Source organism: Leguminivora glycinivorella, chromosome 26, assembly GCF_023078275.1.
Source record: "Leguminivora glycinivorella isolate SPB_JAAS2020 chromosome 26, LegGlyc_1.1, whole genome shotgun sequence".
NCBI classification, from domain to species: Eukaryota; Metazoa; Arthropoda; class Insecta; order Lepidoptera; family Tortricidae; genus Leguminivora; species Leguminivora glycinivorella.
The window spans coordinates 7996522-8022114 of NC_062996.1; the positions used below are offsets into that span (position 1 = coordinate 7996522).

Below are 25593 nucleotides of genomic sequence, written 5' to 3' on the forward strand. Positions count from 1 at the left end.
AAAATGTAAAAACGAAGTGCCCCGCCAATTGTTGAAAATAGGTGTCAAGCAGACTCCTGGGTAGCCAGCGCAGCTGCCCAAAGCCATCCCCCGCCGGCTTCCCGCGCACGCGCGCAGTATCATTATAACAATGCGTTGCCATGGTTACAGAGCCAAATAATGCATTTTCAATTTTCTCGTTAGGTACTGCGCGTATGCGCGGGAAACGGACGCTGGCTTTGGGGAATAGACTTTCATGTAGGGTTTTAAAGATCTATGCACGACCCCGTAAATGACGAATAAAAAATATTAATTATTCGGGAGTAAAAAAATATATTAATTATTTGATATATTATATTACATAATTATCTTAACAGTCCCACGGTTCTATTAAACTGACCCTACTACGACCTTTTCATCCATTTAAAACCTGAAAGACTGCTTCTGCTGACCTTACAATCCATACATATTCAAATATCGAACATAAGCTTTTTAAAAAGTAAGATATCACGTATGTCCTATTCAACTAACAAAATAGTTTGAAAAAAGCTTAAGTCACTGGTTTGAAATTCGAATGGAACACTTATAAATTGTCCCTGATACTTTTAATCTTAATGCATGAATTCATGGTTGATTTTCGAACGGAGAATTTTGTTGAATTTAATTTTAAACACAAAGATATTTTGTATGCTGGTAACACTGAATGCTTTGACGTTTATCTTTAAATATGGCGGATACGCGCCATCCGTACTCTCGGATTAACGCAGTTTAACCCGTTGACTGCTAAAGACGACAACTAATGGTATAGTATACATATACAGCCTAATATCAACCCTTGTGGGTTCAAATAAGGTCCACAATCGTACACTACAGAAATGACATGCGAAGGGTTAAGTTTTTTTACATTGGATACGGATCTGTATGAAACTTTTATAATTTATTAGCACACATTTAGCACATGTATCGAAAGTTTTACCGTTTTTTTCACACAGTTACGTTGTTGGCCTGATTATCACACTAGTGTGGTAAAGTAAAGTATTAACATACAATAAAATGCTAGTCATTTATTTATTTAACGACGCAACGGAGCCACGCTGTGAATGTCACCACCCAAATTAATCGTTTAATTTTTATTGCTCTTTTTTGTCTCACTCTTTTGTCACCTATCTAAGTTTCGTGACGCATATAATGTGATGTCATGTAAACATGGTTTACTATACTCTGTCAAGCAAGTTTGTCAGTAAATAAGAACAAAGAAAACTATATGCATCCTTTTCTTTAGGGTGCTAGAGAAAAGGATACCTATAGTTTTCTTTGTTCTTATTTACTGACAGAATTGTTTGACAGAGTATATTTATTTTATTTATTAAAATAAATAAGTAAATAAATGTACGAATGCATCTATTTTACCCATCCTTTAATCCTGGAACACCGTTGTCAAAAATTTGCTACTGAATTAATAACCTTCAATTTGTTAGTTACAGTTTAGCTTCTCTGGGACAGATCTGGAACAAGGCATTTAAGGGGTTAAGATTGCCATCAAAATTGATTTAACTTTCACAAAAAATCCTTTTCTCTTTTATATTTTACGGTTTTCCGTTTTTAATTGTTTCTTTATTGCTTGTTAAATAAATAATGTTAACCCGTCGCGGCGGGGGGTATATCAATTATAATAAAAGGCAGGGTATAATTATGTTTAATCATTGGGGTGAGGAAATAAAAGTGATTGACATTTATAGTGGTTCCACCTGTGTTTTAAATTCCAAGCGGCCATATTTTTTTAGGGTTCCGTAGTCAACTAGGAACCCTTATAGTTTCGCCATGTCTGTCTGTCCGTCCGTCCGTCCGTCTGCGGATAATCTCAGTGACCGTTAGCACTAGAAAGCTGAAATTTGGTACCAATATGTATATTAATCACGCCGACAAAGTGGTAAAATAAAAAGTGGAAAAAAAATCTTTGTTAGGGTACCCTCCCTACATGTAAGGACTGATTTTTTTTTCATTCCAACCCCAACGTATGATATATTGTTGGATAGGTGTTTAAAAATCAATAAGGGTTTACTAAAATCGTTTTTTGATAATATAAATATTTTCGGAAAAAATCGCTGCTAAAGGAAAAAAAAGTGTGTGTCCCCCCCTCTAATTTTTGAACCATATGTTTAAAAAATATTTAAAAAATCACAAAAGTAGAACTTTATAAACACTTTCTAGGAAAATTGTTTTGAACTTGATAGGTTTAGCAGTTTTTGAGAAAAATACGGAAAACTACGGAACCCTACACTGAGCGTGGTCCGACACGCTCTCGGCCGGTTTTTTTTAAAGCAAGTTGAGAGATAGTTTCTGGCTACTCTTTAGGAAGTTTTTTTACCACGTCGGTGTGGCAAACAGGTATAAGTTGACATCCATAAATAAATACATATATAGTTATATAAAGAACAGTCACTAAAATGAGAGTTTTGAATTCACGGTTATTTTCATTAGACTTATATTGACAGTTCGTCAGTTTTCCGTGATCATGATGCATGCAACTGCGTCGAAATATCGGGAGCTCGACAAAAATCAAAAAGGTAATCACGGTCTATATCCCGGTCAATATAAGTCTAGTCACTAAAATGAGCCCCTAAAAGCTGATATTATAAGTATCATATTTAAATATTTAACTGTTTAATAAATAATCTTGCTCTAAAATTTTTTTTTCGTTACACAAAATCTCTCAATTAGAATTAGGCAAAGACCTATATAAGTTCGTAAAGACCGATAAAGTCTAAGAAAAAAACGTACCCCAAAGCCATACAGAAAAAGGTACGGGGAGCTAGATGGCGATACACATTTGGGGTACGCTCGGCTAGATGGCGCTAATATTAATATTTGACATTTTAAAACATATCAAGCTAAGAATATGGGCCAAATTGTCAAAACTGAGGTTCAAAAGTTTTAAGCTTGTGTCGAGAGATGGCAGTCTATGCACTGTGATTACATATTTTACTTTGACAGTCATTCTCTATAATACTCGATCCTCTTTGGAATTAGGTTAAATTTTAATTCAATTTATTAAATTTGTAATAGAAAAAGCTCATGTGTTAGTTAAATGCTGTAAGACTATCAAAAAATTATTTGACACACAACAAAAAAAAGTCATGGGGCTTCGAATATCACATTTTGGATTATTTAGGAAGAAATATAAAAAAAAAATGGTATCTCCAGAACCGTAGCTCCTAGGACCAAAGTTCCAAGGACGAAATGGAAGGGAATGACACCACAAACCCCCCAAAAAATGTTGTCGGTTTATGTGCCACAAAAAGACATCAATATTCAAATATCGTTATCGTTTAGTCCAAAACATCGTTTTGATAATATCCCAAAACACCATTTTCGGAAATATGTTAAGTAGTCGTTCAAACAACCATAAACCCACTGCCCGCTGTCCTTTAAAATGTAAAAAAAAGCGGTTAAGTGCGAGTCAGTCTTGCCGGCCATGGGCTCCGTAGGTAACAATTTTTTTTTTAATTTTGTTTAATTTTCTGTACCTTTAGTCTAAGAAAAGTTTTTTTTTTGTACTATGTCGGTGGCAAACAGGTTAGAAAGAGACAAAAAGTAGCCTATGTCACTCTCCATCCCTTCAACTAGCTCCACCTGAAAAATCACGTCAATTCGTCGCTCCGTTTTGCCGTGAAAGACGGACAAACAAACCGACACACACACTTTCCCATTTATAAGTATGGATCTAGTGAAATGAACTGTGAATTCACTTTCTTAAGTAATATTATAAAATTATAATTGGTATGATTATAATTTTAAAATTCCATACCTCCACGAGAAAAAAGGTTTTGACAGACAGACAGACAACAAAGTTCCGTTTGAAATAAATAACTAAATATTATAGGACATTATGAAATAAAACTATGGAAACGGATTAAATCGCGTATAATGAATTTAAAATACATCCCGACGTTTCGAACTTTTACAGCGTTCGTGGTCAACGGGTGACTGAGGAAAAATTACAATGTGCAAAAGCTACTTACATACAAGAAATACTAACTAAATTATTTTAAATTCATTATACGCGATTTAATCCGTTTCCATAGTTTTATTTCATGAGTAACTATCGCGGTAACCGAAGACAATATTATTATAGGACATTCTTAAAGCTTGACCAGAAATATAATGACTACACGCCATCTTGCGGAATTTCATTGGAACTATTATCTTCAAACAATACTGAACTGTCACCGTATACATCAGAATAACAGTGCCCTCCTGACAATAAATAAATAAATAAGTATTATAGGACATTCTTACACAGATTGACTGAGGTCCACGGTAAGCTCGAGAAGGCTTGTGTTGTGGGTACTCAGACAACGATATATATAATATATAAATACTAATATATATATCCTACATAGAAAACATCCATGACTCAGGAACAGATATCTGTGCTCATCACACAAATAAATGCCCTTACCGGGATTCGAATCTGGGACCGCAATAGTCTTATATTCCTGGTCAAGCTTCTCACATTGTTGTTTTGAGGTAGGTACGGAACCCTAAAAAAGTAAAACAAATGAGTGAGCTGTCTCTGCGTGTTAATGCTGGTGTCACGTCGCGCTTATTGGCTCTTCTCACCAGTAGGGATGGGACAAATATATAACAAATATATCGATAATGGGTTGCTTTAATAAAAGCAAAGAGGATAGATTATTATAGAGAGTTACTGTCAAAGTAAAATGTGTAATCACAGTGCATGGACAGCCATCTCTCGACACAAGCTTAAAACTTTTGAATCTCAGTTTTGACAATTTGGCCCATATTCTTAGCTTGATATGTGTTATTAAAATGTCAAATATTAATATAAGTGCCATCTAGCCGAGCGTGCCCCTAAGGTGTATCGCCATTTAGGTCACGGTACCTTTTTCTGTATGGTTTTGAGGTAGGTTTTTTTTTAAACTTTATCTGTGTATACGGATTCCTTTCTCTTTGCACGTACTAATGCGCTGGCTGTAAGTTGTAAAGCGTACTTACGCATAAGCTATTAAACCGTTGGTTGCCTATATCATATAATGATGTTTGTAAACACTTTCAGTTTACGACGGTATAAAGTCATAAGTTGTGTTTATTATACATTACAATGAAATTGAGAAGGTATTTATAACTGCACTTTCATCTTGCATAGGAATAAGTAAGATTGCAGTGCTTATTTCATACATTAAGTTTATTACCTAATAAGTAATAACTTTTTTAAGGAGCCAGCAAAGTATTACGTTAAAAACTTATTTATCTGAAGTGTTAAACATAATACTTACTAATAAGCTTGTACGTGTAATAATTATAAAAAATAAAACTAAATTTCTATGAATCTCGTTATACTTAAATGTGTTTTACATACATAAATACATACAATCACGCCTGTTTCCAATATAGGGGTAGGCAGAGCACATGAAACTGCTAAAGTTACAGTGCCACTCTTAGCAAATAAGGGGTTGAAAGAAAACCAAACTGTGACTGTGTGTGTGTGTGTGTGTGTGGGGGGGGGGGGTGTGTTTTAACCATAGAGGAATAAGTAAGGGAAGATTTGTAACTCCACACATCAGTAAATGCGGGTTATTTGTATAGGCATAGTTAAGTGACATCTAGTAGCGTAAATTATCATAGACTTTAATCGAAAAACTATCGCAGATATTAAAAACTCGTGGGTTTAATAAACATCCAAATAAGTTAACTTGTAAAAAAGGAACTGCTATTTATTAACTATATAATTTGCCAGAACATGTGACATTTTAACACAATTTTTTCGATATTGTTTATCGATATCGACAATCGATATACCTGTCCCTCCCTCCGCACAAATATTGACGCATCGATCGCGTCAACAACCCTATTTGTATAGAAAGTTAATTTGCTCCTCAGTGCTCGACAATGCCCCTACACCGGGGTTTTAGGATGTTTGAAAGGTCATTCCTACTTGCTTTTTTAAAGATTTCTTTTAAGGCGAGTTAAAGCCTGACTAGGGATATATGAGTATTGCCTAGAGGGCGCTGTTATTCTTATGTACCTATGCGGTGACAGTTCAGTATGAAGAAAATAAATAAATAAATAAATATTGGGGACACCTTACATAGATCAACTTAGCCCCAAACTAAGCAACGCTTGTACTATGGGTGCTAAGCGACGATATACATACTTAAATAGATAAATACATACTTATATACATAGAAAACATCCATGACTCAGGAACTAATATCTGTGCTCATCACACAAATAAATGCCCTTACCGGGATTCGAACCCAGGACCGCGGCTTAGCAGGCAGGGTCACTACCGACTGAGCCAGACCGGTCGTCAAATAGTTCTAAATGTTCTAATGCAATTCCGCAACAGACTTCCGGTTCGGGTGAAATGAATATGAATAATGTTATAGTGAGAAGCTGATGAAGAATCAATCTCGAAACGCGTTTAGCCCCTTTTTTGTCATCGACGGCCGATAGTCCACGTGCCCTTGTAAAATATAGCTATCAATTTACAAGTGCCACCTACCGAACAACGTCGCACTTACCCTGACACTGGCAAAATAGTCCCACCAAATGGTACTGAGGCCATTTATTTAAAAAAAAAAATCCGCAACATGGCGAGTCGTCATAATATGTTTAACCCCGAGTCTGTCTGTGTGTGTGTCTGTCTGTCTGTCTGTTTGTCTGTCTGTCTGTGTGTGTGTCTGTCTGTGGCATCGTAGCTCCCGAACGGATGAACCGATTTGGATTATTTTTTATCTGAAAGCTGAGTAAGTCGGGAGTGTTCTTAGCCATGTTTCATGAAAATCGGTCTACTATATCGCGGTCGGGGGTTTTTTCAAAATTTTATTGGTTATGCTTTATTTCTGATTATGCATTTGCAACCCCTTTAGTCAATAGTGTTGACACTGATGGGACAGTATACTTACCTCCTTCACCATAATATGTACCAAAATAAATGGTTTTCCCGCTCAGCCACACGGAAAAAAAGGATATCTTCAGCCAAGAATAACAATATTCTTAACAATATTGTTTAAATATAAGTAAATGTTGTCTTGGTATAAGTATATATTTTTAGACTAAGACACCTTGAATACTTAAATGAAGAATAATCCCATATAACCATAATCGGTCGCCGTTCCTACGCAAATCCTCCTATTTTGTGTACACACAGGTCTTCGGGTCTCAATGCTTAGTCGCAGTACGGTCGACGTTTAGTCGCGGCGACCCAAATGGGGACGATTGGTAACAGGCACAAATGGTCACCGAAGTGACAGAAGTGTGCACTACGCGTGCACACATTGTTACCGTTTGGCGACTACTTTCCCAAAATCATTCGTTCATTTCATTCTTTTCAAATGGCGACTGTCAGAGACGTCAAAGTAAAAAAGAAATAAAATCATTTGACATTAAAATGTAATGGCGTAAGAATTTGTTAAAGATAAATATTGTTTGCATTTGTAATATAATGTGGGCTAATTACCATGGCCAATTAAATTGCTCGAGTGATTTCATAAAATAAGTCTAAATTTATCAACGCGCCATCAATTTACCTCAGTTTAACCAGTAATAATATTATTGACTACTCGGTGTTTGCGTGTTATGTATATTGATTGGTGAAGTTTTAGTGCTCTGGTGCATATACTATACTGAAATAATAAAAATAATGCCTAGAAAACCAATAAAGTTGTTAAAATATGGATTAAGACGGTAATATTCCATGTAAAAAACAGTCGCTAAACGGTCACCAAACGGTCAACAAACGGTCGCAAAATGGTCGCAGCGTACACGCGTGACCGAAAGCAGAATGGCTTCTTGTATTCATTTTTTTCAGGTATCCTCAAACTTTATAAACAATTAAATATGCCGTCGTACTCAGTTGCCCTCACTAAAGAAGATTAAAAAAAATTGTAACGTGCGTACCGAGCTGCTGGGTTGTAAAGGATCGGGGATCATAATTATTATTATGGTCTTCTATAGAGCAACTAGTATTGTGCGGCATTTCACAATTGACACTTGTTGAAGTAGTCTTCATTAATATTACTATCAATATTCATTTCAGCGATCTGTACTTCTTTTGTCAAGATTTTTGTATAGATAAGTGTCTACAAATTTGTAATGTTAAAGAGACATAAATAAAACGTAGTAGAGTAAATAATGTGTTTTTTTTTGTAACCCAAACAAAATACTTGTAGATACGAGTGCGGAAAAGAGGAAAATCGATACGAGTAGCAATAAATTAATACACGAACGAAGGGAGTGTTTTAAATCGACACGAGTTGTGAATGTCCTTTTCGCACGTGTATCGTACGACGATTTTCAGTACCTAAATCTAAGCTAAGAGTTTCGACCAGACAAGAAATGAATCATTGCTTGATTTTCTCGCACTACTGCGTTAAAAAAAGCAGCATCTGTACTGAAAAACACTATCATTGCGCAACAGAAATTCTATTAATATCACAGTAAATACTCTATTTCATTTGATTCCTACTTTTATTGTGTAAAGCAACACTACACTTCATTTTTATCAATAAGAATTAAAAATTATATATTTAATACATTAAGTAACTATAAAGTGCTTATCTATTTGTATTATCATTCTGCACTTTTCTTAACTTTCCCACATTTCTATAAAATGTCGAAGAGTGCTTAAATGGTCGTCGTCATTTATTATTATTTAATTCGCTCATATTTAAATGATTCAAAGCAACCAGTCCACAACTTCACAAGACAGTTTGAGAAACCTTCGTATTTCAGATTGTCATTTGCGGATACAGTGGTTTAGGAGCAGTTCGGTAATCAGACCTACACATGTGTGTACAAATTCTGTCAATGTCACTGTCAGAAACCGTTCTGACAGTGACAATGACAGCCACAAATTCGTCCACATGTTGTTACCGTTATGTGTGCAAACGTCGACTAATAAAGTGTCGTTAAAAGTCATTCTGACAGTGACATTGACAGCCACAAATTCGTACACATTTTGTTACCGTAACGAGTGCACACGACGACTACATTTTGTTATTGTATCAATACGGTCGCATTGTTTGCACGCCGTTACCACGCGTTATGTCACATTTGACAGTTAGTTACTGATTTGAAGATTTTGCGACTGAAATGGTTGTATGGGATATGCTCTTCATTCATTTTCTTATTTCAAGATAATATTCTTGATTGAACAAAATCATATTCTTCTCCGAAGACTAATGTAGATTTTACATGAAGACTTTATAAATTCTTGATTGAATACTATGTTAATATCTGAACCGGTAAAGAATCTCGTTTGTCCCGGCATCGGCATTCCTGCTTCGATGCGACACACGACACCGATTCCGCCCGTCACTCAACGTCACTCGTTACTATTGATTTTGGAACGTAACTTACGTGTTGACATCTTACGTATACGTGTTTACGGTTTAGTTTTTGATGTTGTTTAGATTCGGCTTAATATTGTATATGGCCGGCAACAGACAGTCTTAAAAATTCATAATCTCAAAGACCTTTACAGGGGACAGCTCAATCACATTTTTTGCCATACGAAATTAAACCTTATTACTGAAACAGAAAGTCGATCGTATCAGACTAGCGAAAACGGTCCACATGAGAGGGCATTGTTTGGGCTGGTGTCCCTCTCGCACGTGTTGCCAGTTTTAATGAGGTTCCCATATTAGTAGTATTTTTATCTGTATATTACCTGACTTTATAACTTCTTATTTTATTTTAATGTTATATTCAAACTAGGGTTTCGATATATTATCAAAAAATTGAAAATAATTATAATGTAATTATTTTAATGCCAGTAAATCAAAGATTTGTATAATTAAAAAATACTTTCAATTGGGTGTTAGTAGATTTGGTAGTAACTTTGAAAATTGACTGATATCCTCAATTTATGACAGTGATGACGTCACTGAATAATGTTGACATTGTCAGCAAGTGCGAGAGGGACACCAGCCCAAACAATTACCTCTCATGTGGACACACTTTTTGACCTAACTAAACAATCTAGTTTAATAATTCTAAATCTATGCATAATCTTAAAAAAGATTTTTATGCAAACTGACACTGACAGATCTGTCAGTGTCATTTTGCATACAAATCTTTTCTAGGCCGGCAACAGACAGTCTTAAAAATTCATAATCTTAAAAAAGATTTGTATGCAAACTGACAGTTCAAATTCAAACTGACACTGACAGATCTGTCAGTGTCAGTTTGCATACAAATCTTTTCTAAGATTATGAATTGTTAAGACTGTCTGTGGCGTCTTTTTAAGACTGACCAAAAGGTGGTTTAAGATACGTTTTATAACGCTATATTTGACAAATAGAGCAAACAAGGGTTTTACAACTTTGTACAACCTGGCTAGTATTCGACTGAGTTCTGCCAAAACGTCAGAGAGGACGCTACTGTCTAAAAGAACAGAATCGGAAAACAGATGATTAGAGGCTGCTAATCGATTTGCAGGGGAAATAATTGAGGAGTGCTGGCGTTGTTAAAGATTCATCGATGTAATCCGGCGGTTTGCTCGAAATAATAGGCGGAATGTATTACTAAGATGTGATTTAATGTGTAATCGGTTTTGTGCAGTAAATTCTGTGATATGGACATGATATTTCATTGAAAAGCTCTCATAAACAACTACGGAAGGTTTTGACAACGGTTCTGGTATGATATGCCCACGATCCGACATATATGAATAATAAAATATGTATCAACCACACAAATTGATTGTAAAACCTAGCAATGTTTCAGAACATTCATAAAATTATCGTAAATTACTTTTTTTAACCTTATTAATTATATAAATGTTGATTGTAGTTAGGTTCGAAAGATGGCTTCAATATTGCCGGCTCTAGAACTTGGGAGCACTTCCAAGGACTTCTTGTATGCCTTCGTGTGACGTAAGAAATACCCCTACACGACCAAAATCGATGTAAAATTATTTTGACACGTAGAAATCAGTACCATTTTTGACTAAAATACCCATCTATACATCTGATATAGTTAGATAACAGATCAAATTCTGGAATATCAGAAATCCTACGTATAATATAGACTACAAAATTCAAAGTTATCTTGGATTGTAATGGACGAATTTCTGAAAATTTTCATCGAAAAATTTTGCGATTTTTAATTATTCTCCGTTTCTTATATGAATGGGCAAAAAGTTTATTCCAGAAATAAATAGCCCATTTTATGAATTATATGAAAACGATACCAAACTCGATCTAGTAACTTTCTGGGGGAAGATATGGAGCCCAGAATGTAGTGCGGGAGATGTACCTTTACTGCCAACAAACTGTTCTACAGTTTGGCGGAAAGTTTTATGTAAACTGTTCACTTTTATTGAATAAATAATTTAAAAATAAAAAAATAAAAATTACTCCTACCTGTCGGGGGGTACCGCGTGTCAACCGGGCTCAAATAGCTCATGACCCAAGGAACAACTGTGCCAAGTGTCTTCCTTTGCGAACATTTTGCAGGGCCGTCCATACAAATCTGCCAGTAATGACCCCTCTAGATGCACTCAATCCGTCTGCATGTCGCCTGTTTTACGAGAACTCGCATAAACAATTAAACAGGGTCACTGGCTATGTAAACATTATCGTATGTGTCATCAAACGACCATTAATTCAAGTTTATCACCTGCGATATCAAACAATACGCGGTACCTACGTCGCTTTCATAAATATGTGTACATTTTTACAAGCTTTTATTCAACTTGACTGTTATTAGTATAGGTGAAAAAATTAAGAAAGTCGCCTGTTGTATGTGTGAGTGACGTATTCGAATAGAGAACACATATTTGAAATTAGTAACACAACAAAACAAACGCCTATTCGAACACGTCACTCACATATAATATGTTAGTGTGCGTCAAAACTAAATTTGACCCACTTCCTGGTTTTCGATTGAGCTAAAATTTTGCACATATGTAAATCACGTGGCAATGCAATATCATGGTATCATGGAGCTGATCTGATGATGGAGCAGAAATGTCATAGGAACTCTGTATGAAACGTCGTATCCGCATCGAGTAAGGGGTTTTTAGAAACGTCTCGGAGAGTAGTAGATGACTGTTGAGCGAAAGGTACAGTCAGCGATAAAAGCTGCAACAATAAAATTTACTGCAAGTTGCAAAATTATGCTGAGTCGCGGCTCTTTTTAATGTTTGATCCAATTATTATGATATTAAACAAAGCCTTTCTATATATTGATTTAGACTAACACGATTTGCACTCATAATTTTAGAACATGTAAGTGTTTACGCGATTAAGTCCCGTTTTGTTCTAAAATTATGAAAGCCTTTCTATGTCTATCTGTCTGTCTATGTCTATCGCTCTGTGGCGAAAGAAACTATAGAACAGTGATATACAGTATGTAAACTAACGAAAACCATTTACTGTAACCCGTAAATGTCCAGGTGATACTGAGAAACTTTTACTATGGGATCAACCCCGAAATCACGAAAATATCTTCTGACAGTTTCATAGGTAGTTTTATTTTATAGTAAGTATTTCCTATGGGAGAGTAAATTTTTATTTCGCGTTTTGGGTGTTGGTCCCATAGTAAAAGTTTCTCAGTATCACCTGGACTGGACATTTACGGGTTACAGTAAATGGTTTTCGTTAGTTTACATACTGTAGAGACACAGCGTTTCGTTGTCGTATCGTAGCTATTGTTACCTTGGCTAGCCTGCTCGGGGACCTCGGGGTCGACAGGGTTTATTATATAACTGTTGTATAATTGATTGATTGTTGTTTGTCATTTGTCTTGTAGTAGTTGTAAGAGAGATAAGAAGTTTGTACCTACGCGATAAACATACACTAAGAGCATTCCTTAATTTATAGAAAACTAGCTTTTGCCCGCGGCTAGGCTCGCGTTAGAAAGAGACAAAAAGTTGCCTATCTCACTCTCCATCCCTTCAACTATCTCCACTTAAAAAATTACGTCAATTCGTCGCTTCGTTTTGCCGTGAAAGACGGAGAAACAAACAGACACACACACTTTCCCATTTATAATATTAGTATGGATGGATAAGTGAGGGTCTTAAACGGTCGGCAATGCGTAGTGTGGAGTGCAGGACTGCGCTCGTTGACCGGCGTAGAAGCTTGTAGACGCGCTGACAGGAACCTCGTACCAATTACCATGCTACCAATACCAAGGCTACCAGGGTTACCAGGGCTACCAGGGTTAGTAAGGTAAAGACATGTTAAGATGTTATGCTCGTGAGCGTAGTGAGCGGAATGAGGGAGCGGAGGCGGCGTGGGTGCTTATGTAACAGCGCGCCCCTCCATGCCGTGTAGCTCCGCCCCTTTCACTTCGCGCGCTACACATCGCGAATGTATTTATTAATCCAAATAACCAATCATGATACAGTGTTAGTTTTTATGATTAACTTATTCTATATTATTAAAATTAGTAGCATGCAAGGGTAGTTTTATTAGTACATGCTAAGACACACAAAAGACAATACAACAGGCACAAAAATACAACACAAAAGCAAAATAAAACACGACAAAGAATAAAATAGAGACATAACTTAACCTATATGCGACAATCTCCCCGCGTGTGCTAACACCGTCTGAGTGGACAGAGCATATGGGAATAAGCCTGGAAACTGGGCGACGTACTTCTCCTGCGCGGGTACGAACTATGGCTACTCTTACGTGGCCATCAGGGCCGGGAAAGAGTTGTGTGATTACACCTCTAGGCCAAGTTCCGCGGGGCATAGAGCCGTCGGCCACTATCACTATGTCTCCTTCGTGTAGCTTGTGCACCTGCTGATGAGCGCTCGACCGAGGGAGTAAGCTGGGCCGGTATTCCTTTATCCAGCGCCTCCAAAAGTGATCGGCCAAGTTCTGAGCTGTTTTCCATGACGATAGGGTCAACACGGAGTCGGTGAACACACCTAGCGGCGACAGGGCGCTCGAACGGCCGATGAGAAAGTGGTTCGGCGTCAGAGCTTCGTCGTCGAGGTCTGGGTTCACTGGCGTCAGCGGTCTCGAGTTGACTATATGCTCGGCTTCTAGCAACAGCGTGTGCAGAACTTCTTCATGAGGAGCTCTTTCTTTCAGTGTCACTTTTAAAGCGGTCTTAACACTGCCCACCAGGCGCTCCCACGCGCCGCCTGCTGAGGGGTTTCCAGGTGGAATCTTCTTCCAGGTCATCTCGCGTTCGGACAGGAAGGGCTTCAGGCTGTCAGGCAGTGTTCTCTTAGCTTCCGCTAGTTCTCTCTCGGCGCCGTAAAAGTTAGTGGCGTTGTCCGAGTACAGAACTGTAGGCGCGCCGCGTCGAGCTATCATTCTTCTTAGTGATAGTATCATGGAGGATGCCGATAAGGAGGCGGCAAGCTCTAGATGTACAGCTCGAGTTGTGAGGCAAGTGAACAACACTCCCCATCTCTTTTCGCGGCGGCGGCCTATTGTAATATTCATCGGGCCGAACAAATCGACGGCGGCGGCAGTGAATGGCGGTTGATTCGCCTGGAGCCTCTCTGCTGGTAAGTCGCCTACGGGAACTTTGAGGGTAGTCCCTTTATAGGTCCGACACCATTGGCACTTGTTTGTAATATATCGTATTGTGCCGCGCAGCCCGATAATATAATATCTCTGTTTCAGCTCGTTAATGACGGTTGAGTGGTTGCCGTGATTGTACAGAGCGTGAAAATGATATATCAGCAAATTCGTGAAATCTTCCTTCGCGTGCAGCACTGGGATGTGGACGTCTTTGTCGATCCTCGCGTTCAGAGTGATGATCCCGTTTTTATCCAGCTTCACAGCGACCTTGTGCAGCGGTGATTTCTTAGGTAGCGCGCGCCCAGTTTCCAGCAACTTAATTTCCTCCGGGAATGACGCGTGCTGACTCCGACGAATGAGCAATATCTCCGCCAGTCTGATATGTTCATTGTTCATTTCTGTTTCCGTTTTCTTTTTGAGCAATAAGGCTTTGAAAGCCTCAGCGGCAACCAGAACGAGAGCAGTGACTCTAACTAAACGTTTAAAACGCGGAAACCTATTTATATCTGGTAGGTAGTCGAACGTTTTCCTAGTAACGCCTAGCGAGCAAACTACTTTCGCTGCGCGCTCTTCGCCCGTGTCTGCGACAGGCGCGAGCGTTTTTTCTACCGGCCAATAAGACTCGCTTTTCCGTATGAATTCTGGCCCAACGAACCACCGGTGGTCGGCCCCAAAATGCGCCGGGACGCCCCGAGTGGCGTCGTCCGCTACGTTAGCGGCACTAGGCACCCATCGCCAGTTAGCGGGGGTGGTAGTGTTTTCTATCTCAGCTAACCTATGAGCGACGTACGTCTTATATTTACGCGGGTCTGAGCGAATCCAAGCGAGTGCCGTCTTCGAGTCTGACCAAAAATATTTTTCCTTAATTACGTAGTCCGACTCTTTTATTATCGTATCTGCTAGACGCGTGGCTAGCACACAGCTCTGTAATTCCATTCGTGGAATGCTAACTACGCGAAGAGGCGCGACGCGGGCCTTTGCGGCTACTAACGCGGACGTACGCTCTCCCTCGGGCGTTATGCTAACCAGATACACGGCCGCGGCGTATATTTTTTCACTAGCGTCGCAAAATACATGCATGTGCGCTTCGCGGTTGTACGCGGGTACGTGTCTAGGAATTTCGAGCTGTTTTAACTGCTGTACGTTTTCTATAAACGAACGCCAGGCGGGCGCGAGCGTAACGGGAATGGGCGTGTCCCAACCGATCCCAGTGCGCCATATCTCTTGCATTAACGCTTTACCTAGCACTGATATGGGGCTAATGTAACCTATGGGGTCGAATATGGACATCGCACTACTCGTGACCTGCCTTTTTGTGGGTAATTCGCGGCCGTCGAGTACGTTTTCGGGCGTGTTCCTAAAATTCACGTTAAACCCTAACGTATCGCGTTTATGATTCCACTTTAAGCCTAGCGTGCATTCGCTATCGCTAGCGCCTATGACCGTAGTCTCCTCCTTACTGTTGACTACGTCCGCGATCACCTCCGGATGATTCGACGCGAAACCTCGAAGTTCAAACGACGCGCGCATGTTCAGTTCGTAAACATCGTTCACAACACGCCTAGCTTCCTGTTCGCTCATGTCGAGTGCTATCAACATGTCATCCATATACGTATTTTTGATCGTTTTCTCCGCAGCGATCGGAAACTCTGCACTATGTTCTTTCGCGTTTTCGTTTTTTACATACAGCGCGGTGGTAGGTGACGACGCTGAGCCGAATATTAGCCTTTTCATTCTATATTCCTGCGGCGGTCCGTCGCGGTCCTCCCCCCTAAAAACGAAACGTAAAGCGTCCCGATCCTGTTCCACAATCTCGATCTGGAGAAACATTTCTTTAACGTCCGCTATTACCGCGATTTTTCCCTCGCGGAAGCGAACCAATACTCCGAATAGCGACTCTAACAAGTCTGGCCCGGCCAGTAACGCGCTATTTAATGACCTGCCGTAGGCCATAGCCGCTGCGTCCCAAACTAGACGCATTTTTCCACGTTGCGGATGAAAAACCGGGAAATGCGCGAGATACCATGCCCGGGGCGAGTCGGGGGGCGGGGGCGAGTCCATTTTCTCCGCGTAGCCTTTCTCTAGCAAATTGTTCATGTGCTTCGAATACTCGGCTTTAAGATTCGCGTCGCGGTCTAATTTTCGTTCTAAACTATATAACCGTTTTAACGCCTGCGCGCGATTGTCTGGGAGAGTTTCGTCATCGCTCCGCCATAATAGTCCCGCTCGATACCTATTCTCCCCCGGTGTCTTTTCGCACGTTGCCCTTAAAATATCTAACGCGCGTTGATCCGGGTCGGCCCTAGGCAGCTGCTTTGACACGCCTAACGCCTCGATATCGAAATGCTGCTTCATTAATTCGACGGCTTCGTCGTCCGCGGTCTTAGGCCTAGCGTGCCCTACGAAATGTACCGCGGCGCGGGTCGTCTTATCTGGTCCGTGCAAACCCCAGCCTAATCGCGTGAGACTAGCTACGGGAAGATGTGGCGGTCCGCTAATAATCTGCCGCGTGATAATTAGATGCCAATTATCCTGTCCTATCAAAATAGTAGGCTTCGCGGGCGGATACCACAGCTCGTCTGCGATTTCCTTCAAGTGATCGCACTTGTCGACCGTACTACGCGGAACGCATTGCACGCCTACTCCGAACGTACTAATCGTAACGGCCTCCATGATTTCCATATGACGACTACAAAAGCCTCGAATAGCGACCTGCATAGTATACGAATCTTGATCGCTCACTACACCGCCTACGCCCGTGATGTCGAGAGGTTGACCTCTGACCCGTGGTGCGATTTTATCAGCGGTTTCGTGTAAAATTAACGTCATTTCCGCGCCTTCGTCTAGTAGCGCGAGGGTTTGCACTGTGCCTAACGGCCCAGATACCTCTACAGGAATGACTTTTAAATACGTGTGCGCGCACGAGATAGTATTAATTGCTCCCGTCCTATTACTACCGTTCGCGGGGGCGACCGCGCTCAGTCCGTGTAGTAACTTATGATGACCCGCTTCGCATTGGTTTACACCACACGCGACGTATTTGCATTTAACAGGTCGACGGTGAGTCAAGTCTAAACACCTAAAGCAGAGCTTCGAGCTCCTAACTAATTCCCAACGTTCTGCCACCGAGGCCGCGATAAGCTTAGGGCACGACACGTTTTTGTGCTCACTACTAGCGCATATGGCGCAAGCGTGACTTTGCGCGACGGGGGTGGAGTTGTACGTCTTAGGCTTCGATGAAGCGACCACGGGTTTTTTTTTATGTTCGCGGTGCTTCACTTGAGCTACTATAGGCGGATTTACTTTAGCATGACTTTTTCTATCGTACGTACGCGGACGTGCGTCGCGAGATTCTTCCGAACCGGTACTGATATCGCGCGTGTATTCGGGGCTCGACGCCCAGATGCCCTAGGCTCGTGCTCATATAAAACCGTATGCACGGCGGTTCTCAGTTTATGCGTCGGTTTACGGATAATGCGCTTCGCGGCTATGCTAATCTCGTTTAAAAACTCAGAGACCGCGACGAGGTCTGGGGAACTGGGATTAGCACGTCTGTATTTCGACCACTCATATCGCACTATTAAACTTAATTTGTCAACTATTTTATTGACCAATTCCGGCGCGTGTAGATACTTGTCCTGCCCGAGTGATTTTATTGTAGCCACGGCGTTTGCTACGTGCGCGGCGAACGACGCAATGTTACTATTGTCTTCTGCCAAACGTGGCATACGTTTAACACTATGCAATTCGGTTAACACTATTTCGTCCGGATCGCCGAACTGACGCTCTAACGCGTCCATTATCACTCGCGGGTCTTGAACAGTATACATAATCGATTTCACTGCCGTTCGTGCGTCTCCTTTGAGAGCACGCCTAATCCTACTCACGTTGTTTACGTCACTGAACATAGGCGAAGTGTCGTTGAATTCCGCGCGGAAAGCTATCCATTCTGTTACGTTGCCGTCGAAGCTAGGCAACTCAGGAGGTTTGTGGACTATCGGCGCGAAATGACTACCGTACGGTTTAGGACGCTCGGGCTTAACTTCAATTTTGCTAGTCGGCGCGGGAATGACATTCTCGGTTTTCGCGAGCTCCGTATGCCTAGCCTGTCGTTCTACCCAACTCTTGGTGCGCTCGTGAGCAGCCGACGAAACGCTCGCACAGTCAGATTGCGCTTCACATTGCGCAATCTGCAACTTAATCTGTGCGGTTTCGTTCTGCCTCTGAGCAACAACCAAGGCGGCTTTACGAACTTCGAGCTCGGCCATTAGAACTGCTAACTTACTATCCCTTTGCGACGCGGCGCAACTACCTTTCGCGGACGCGGCGCGACTACCTTTCGCGGACGCGGCGCGACTACCTTTCGCGGGCGCGGCGCGGCTTTTACTCGCGATTGGTTGCCCGACCAATGTGCCTTCACGACTCCTAACCGTGTGGTCGAATTCTACGGATTCGCTATCACTGACTATACGCTCTTCGTCTGGGTTGCCGCCGGTGCCTTTGCTCCACGTATTTGTCTCCGCCGAGGTGGTGAGACCCGACGACGGAGTCGGATTTGACGACGCGGGGGCAGCCGTGCCCGGTTTATTGCGGGGACGAAGGTTTCTTCCTGCTTCGGACATCTTTTTCTTCTCGTACTCTTGCTGTCTTCTTTTTAGCACACGCGGGGGTCCCTAACTATCACTGACCTACCTATCGCCTATGTGCGGACGCTACAGAACGCAGCGTCGACACCCCTAAGCGTAGATCCCACGATGCGCCGAATCTCCCGTAATGGCGAGGTGCAATGCCTATTACGTTCGAAAGCGGCGTGATGACGTCACCATGTGACGCATGCAACTAAAGTTGCCAGGATACGTGAGCGGAGGACGAGCCTACAACGCAGCACGATCCGACCAGCAAGCTGGTAAAGGTAAGGTGAGGATACTGAGCCGAGGTGGGACAACCTCAAGGCGTCAGCGCGTACTTGTTTCTTTTTCTGATCCGGCTCTCGAAGGACCACTGTGGAGTGCAGGACTGCGCTCGTTGACCGGCGTAGAAGCTTGTAGACGCGCTGACAGGAACCTCGTACCAATTACCATGCTACCAATACCAAGGCTACCAGGGTTACCAGGGCTACCAGGGTTAGTAAGGTAAAGACATGTTAAGATGTTATGCTCGTGAGCGTAGTGAGCGGAATGAGGGAGCGGAGGCGGCGTGGGTGCTTATGTAACAGCGCGCCCCTCCATGCCGTGTAGCTCCGCCCCTTTCACTTCGCGCGCTACACATCGCGAATGTATTTATTAATCCAAATAACCAATCATGATACAGTGTTAGTTTTTATGATTAACTTATTCTATATTATTAAAATTAGTAGCATGCAAGGGTAGTTTTATTAGTACATGCTAAGACACACAAAAGACAATACAACAGGCACAAAAATACAACACAAAAGCAAAATAAAACACGACAAAGAATAAAATAGAGACATAACTTAACCTATATGCGACACGTAGGTAACACAATTAGAATTGCAAGCGTCCATAGGCTACTGTGACTGCTTACAACCAGGCGGGCCCTTTGCTTGTTTGCCACTTGGTATAAAACAATCGTGAATACACATCAATTGGAATGTTCAGAGATTTTAACCAACGATTTATATTATTAGTAAGGATGTGTCAAAAGATATTTGAAAAGAAAACGTGTACAAATATTTAAGTGATGTTTCTTGTACGCCCTCGTGTCATATTGACGCTTCGTGACAGGCGACTGTCAATATTGAAGGGAGAAATGGAACGCGCGTGCTAGTGACTAAAGAAAGGTAAAAAAATATGTAGTTATATTTAAAAAAAGGAGTTTACAAGATTCTGATAGTGGATTCTAAAAAACACCCCTTGAGTAGCGGGTGTCCATAGGTTACGGAGACTGCTTTCGTATGTTGAAGGTACACAAGTTAGTTCGTTTTCACATTATCCGATCCGATATCGGTTGTCGGAAGGATTTCAATAGAAAAAAATCCAAATAATGTATGGGATATCGGTCCGACATCCGATATCGGATCGGATAATGTCAAAACGCACTAAACAATCTTATATTATATTATAACGTGTAATCGGTGTAATACTCTAATAATATTTTTCTACTCGTCGACTTTAATCTGTCAATTAGTACACAACAGACTAATGCTGACTTTTCAGTGTTGGATAGTCTTTGACACGTAGTCAACTATAATATTTCATTACACTTCACTTTAGTTAACTGAAAAAAATTCAAAAATAGAACTTCATATATAAGTTCTATACTAATTTGCGATACCTGGCAACTTTTTCTGCATCTGAAACACATTTTTTTTATCTATCGCGTTATCGACCAATCAGAGACGGTTATTACAAACAATTGGTTGCCAGGTAATTCGATGTTGATACAACGGTGAACGCGCGACGCTATTAACATTAATTTTAACTTGAATGATGATATTTTTCGTCCATTGATGATGAAGATGTCATTTTAGTCATTTATTTAATATTGCATTGTCATGTACATAATAAGGTGTTAGTTTACATTTGATTCCAGTTCATGACACCCTGTAAGGGCACACAATATATAACTTAATTTAGGTTATACATTACATCAATGATTAATTTAGGAATTTTAACAGTATGTTGTTTTAGAAAATCGCTGTATTAATTAATTGGTCAAGTTATTAATATAGATATTAATTTAATTTAATAAATGTCAGATGATGACTCATAGCAAAAGTATTGTATACAATAGTGAAATAATTAAGCTTTTCACTCTCGTACCGTACTAGCAAGCTCCGTGGCCTAAACATGATACTCGATTGAAAAGCTTTGTATTATATCACGATTGTATAAAATACTATTTGAAAGCATGTAAACGCCCCAAGCATTAAATCTAAAGATTGTAAGTTTAACGTAGTTTGTAATCGTGGTCTGTGTTACTAGCATTACACGGGCGTACAGACAGACTTATTATGATATATGAGCTAGTTCACGATACATTTTATAGGCTGGGAGACGGCTGTCAAAACATAGACTTCATTTAATAAATCTTCTATAATGTTTTTTTAATTAAAATTTAGAAAAAACCCCCGACCGCGACATAGTAGACCGATTTTCATGAAACATGGCTAAGAACACTCCTGACTAACTCAGATTTCAGACAAAAAAACGAAATCTAAATCGGTTCATTCGTTCGGGAGCTACGATGCCACAGACAGACACACACACACACACAGACAGACAGACAAACAGACAGACAGACAGACAGACAGACAGACAGACAGAGAGACAGACAGACAGACAGACAGACACGTCAAACTTATAACACCCCGTCGTTTTTACGTCGGGGGTTAAAAATAGGACAAAATTTCAAAAATATATATTACTAGCTTTTACCCGCGGCTTCGCCCGCGTAATAAAAGTATTCATTAAGATTTTCATTTGGATCCTTAGGTTTCTCTGTAGGTATATTTATCTGCGATTATTTCGATTGCACATAATACTTTTGCTTGCAATGATTGTAGAAATATTACACATCGACCACAGCGTAGGTAATTCTATATACGTCCGTCTCTCGGACTACAAACCCGTTCACAGCCATTTATTACTAACTTATAATTGGACATCGTTAATGACCTATTAATTTATGTGAGAAACGTATTAGGGCAACGTTTGAACATGGCAGCCGAATTATCCTGTGATGTATATCCTTTCGATTTTATCGATGGGTTTTATTATAGTTTAATATAAAATGAAAATGAAAATGAAAATGAAAATTTATTGATAACATTAGGTTACATGTCAATCGTTAAGTAAAATTTAACTTATTTAAAACATCAATAGTATTAGGCATATAAAATAACACGCTATATACCCCGTAAATAACACGATTTTAACTTAATGTGATTCTTACTAGTAGGTACATACATGTTCTTCTTTAATTGACACTGATATTATAGAAATTTCATACATTAATATTGAGTTATTACATACTTAATTTATGTATTTAGGTACAATAGGTATGTCAACAATTTCATTGGATAAATAGTCGTCAATATCATAAAATGTTGATTTTAGTAGCCACTGTTTTAATCTACTCTTAAAGCTATGGAAGGAAGGTGCATCCCTGATACTTTTAGGTAGGTGGTTATAAATACGTGGGCCGAGTACATAGGCTGACCGTCCGCTTTTTGCTATCTTGTGTGGTACTGTTGCTAGGCTGCCCGCGTTCTTGTTGCTACGCAGATAACGATTTTGATTTACCTGTTTTACTGCAAATTTATTCCTGTTAGCGTGGGTAAATATGGCTATGTGTTGAATAAGTACACAGGGCAGTGTTAGTATAGTAAAATTGAAGTGTCCAAGTCCCCATTTTATTGTATCTGTATCAATAATAATGTCATTAATTTGTATGTTTTAATTTTGTGTTATATAATTTCAACAATATTATTTGTTAATTAATTTATGAACATTTAATGTGACTGTAATGAATTGTTATTTTCTTTGTAATTTATGATTGTAAACTGACAGTGTATGATTAATACCAATAAAAATCTATCTATCTATCTATCTATCTATACTGTATTCTGCGAAATACTGACGAGCAGAGACGTCATCAGGAACACATGCAATTGCGCGGACGGCCCGTTTCTGTAGTGAGAATACCCGACGCCAGTCTGAGGCTCCCCCCCACAGCTCGGTACCGTACGAAATAAGCGAATGCACAGTTGCAAAATAGCAGCTTCTGACGACGTCTCTGGTCGCAGTACTCGCAAGACGTCTTAGCGCATAACACGCGCTGCCCAGCCTCGCACACAAATGGTCGATGTGTACGTTCCACCTCAGACCACTATCAATGGTAAAACCTAATAACTTTATGTCAGCAACTTGGCGAACGGCGTCGTCACCGGCATATGTGGTCATGGGCCTCGATGTGTGGCCATTTAAATTGATCCTCATAACGAAGGTTTTGTCTTTGTTGAGGGCTAATCCATTTGTTTCAAACCAAAGACAAAGCTGTTTAAGAGTGTCAGTTACCTTTGTTTCTAGTTGTGGTAGGGACGGGCCGGTGACGACAGCCGTGACGTCATCCGCGTACATAAAGATGTCGCAACCTGTTATTGTCTGTGGGAGATCATTTAGTAGGATACTAAACAAAGTATTTGATAAACAAGATCCTTGCGGCACCCCAAGTTGGTTGTTCATCTCATCAGACCTGATGCGGCCACCATCTCCCACGACAACTTGACTCCTGTTGGACATAAATGACATCAGAAGCGCCAGCGCAGGGCCGCGTATACCGTAGTGGCTGAGTTTCTGTGCGATGAGGTCATGATTGGCGGTGTCGAAGGCGCGCGAGAGGTCGCAGCACACCACCGCCACCTGCAGCCCGGCCTCTCGCGCGCTCAGCGTTCGCCATACCACCTCACGAACTAGGTCCGTCGTCGAGCGGCCCTGGCGGTATGCATATTGTCTGTCGGATATTATTTGTTGTGGGAACCAAAATGACAAGAGCCTAATGTTAATACCTACTTCTAGGATTTTACTTATCGCCGGAACTAGCGATATAGGACGATATGACTTTAGAGCTGTCTTGGGGCCTTTTCCTTTGTACAGTGGGATAATCTTAACTTTTTTGAGAGTTTCCGGGACCGTCCCCTGCTCCATGCAGTAATTATACAACTCTGATAGAACAAAGGACAGTGCCGGACCCACGTGCCGGAGGATGTTGGCCGACATGTCGTATATGTCGGTGCTGTTTTTCGACGCAATGTGAGTCTGTAGTATGAATTCTACTTCATGAGCTGTAAAATACCTTAGTCTCAATGAACAATTACATTCAGGAATATTGGTAGCTATAGCTGTGAGCGAGCGCTGAATGTCCGGTTTCGGCGCACCACATGCAATACCGGCAGTTATAAACTCCGCATTAATTGAGTCTACAGAATGTTTTTTAGATAAAAACGGTAAACCATTGCTGTCCTTGATGACGTCGGTATAGTCCGCGCGCTCGCGACAGCCCCGCCCCAGTTCTTTGTTTATTACTCCCCACATACGCTTGCATTTATTGGGTGCACTTTGTATTTGCGCGCTGTAGTAAGCAGTGCGCTTGCGTTGCAACACATAGTTGTATTTAGATGATATGTTTGCCAGTATTTCTGAAATTTGATTATTTGACGGGTATTTTTCTTTTAAATTTGATATATCGTGAAGAAGAAGTTTTAAGTTCCATACCTCGTCATCTATCCAGGGATATTTACTTGTAATTGATTTGATTATTTTTTTAGGAAAGCAAATCTCTAATTTATTCATTAGTATATTTAATACCGTTACAGATAGCAACTCACAATTTCTATTACTGTTAGCGACGACCTGAGGCCAGTCAATTGATTCCAGAGCGGCATAAAAACTATTTTTATTAGCAATATTAAAATTGCGTCTAGGTATCTGAGTGCATGCGGCGGGCGGTTTGTTTACAATTCTTATCTTTTGCGCCGAGTGATCGCTCAGGTGAGTTGTGACGCAATCGGCGGACACACGGTCGGCACAGATGTTGGAGTATGCGTGATCGAGTAAGGTCGCGGTGTTAAAGTTATTGCAAGTTCGTGTTGGGAAATTGACATGTTGACTAAAATTGTGGCACGATAAAATATCTAAAATTCTATTTTTGAAAGGTGAATTGCTTAAAAGATCGATGTTAATGTCGCCCATTATTATGGCATTGAGGTTTTCTTCATTTATTTTTGAGAGAAGTTTATCTAATAGTCCTAAAAACTGTGAGTCGCTAGTGCAGTTGGAATGATAAATACCTACAACTAATATATCGTAGTCTAAGAGGTGGAGCGCACACACATCAAAAATTTGTTGGACCGACATGTTGCTGATGTCTGGCCTATTTAGGGCCCTAATACCTGAACGCACAAAGATACAACTTCCTCCATGAAAAATGGATGGTCTACAATAATAAGATATGAGGTCATAGTTGTGTAGTGTTACAGACACAATTTCATGGTCCCGGAGCACAGAACACCCCACTAGAAGCCAAATGCAAGCGATATTGTTCGAGACGCAAATCACCAATCCTTGCGGGG

The 25593-nt window shown here is 40.5% G+C and overlaps 2 protein-coding genes across 2 annotated transcripts in view; one reads left to right on the plus strand and one right to left on the minus strand.

Moving 5' to 3' along the window:
* The window catches only part of LOC125239966 (protein slit), a 298636-nt gene that overhangs the window by 28690 nt on the left and 244353 nt on the right, over positions 1-25593 (plus strand). The gene's annotated exons all lie outside the window — the stretch shown is intronic.
* Positions 13257-19123, minus strand: LOC125240133. Its single transcript, XM_048147979.1, has 3 exons — positions 18389-19123; positions 13691-17003; positions 13257-13312 (listed from the first exon to the last, which is right to left on the minus strand). Exons 1-3 carry the CDS (start codon positions 19121-19123, stop codon positions 13257-13259), a joined length of 4104 nt encoding a protein of 1367 aa, XP_048003936.1.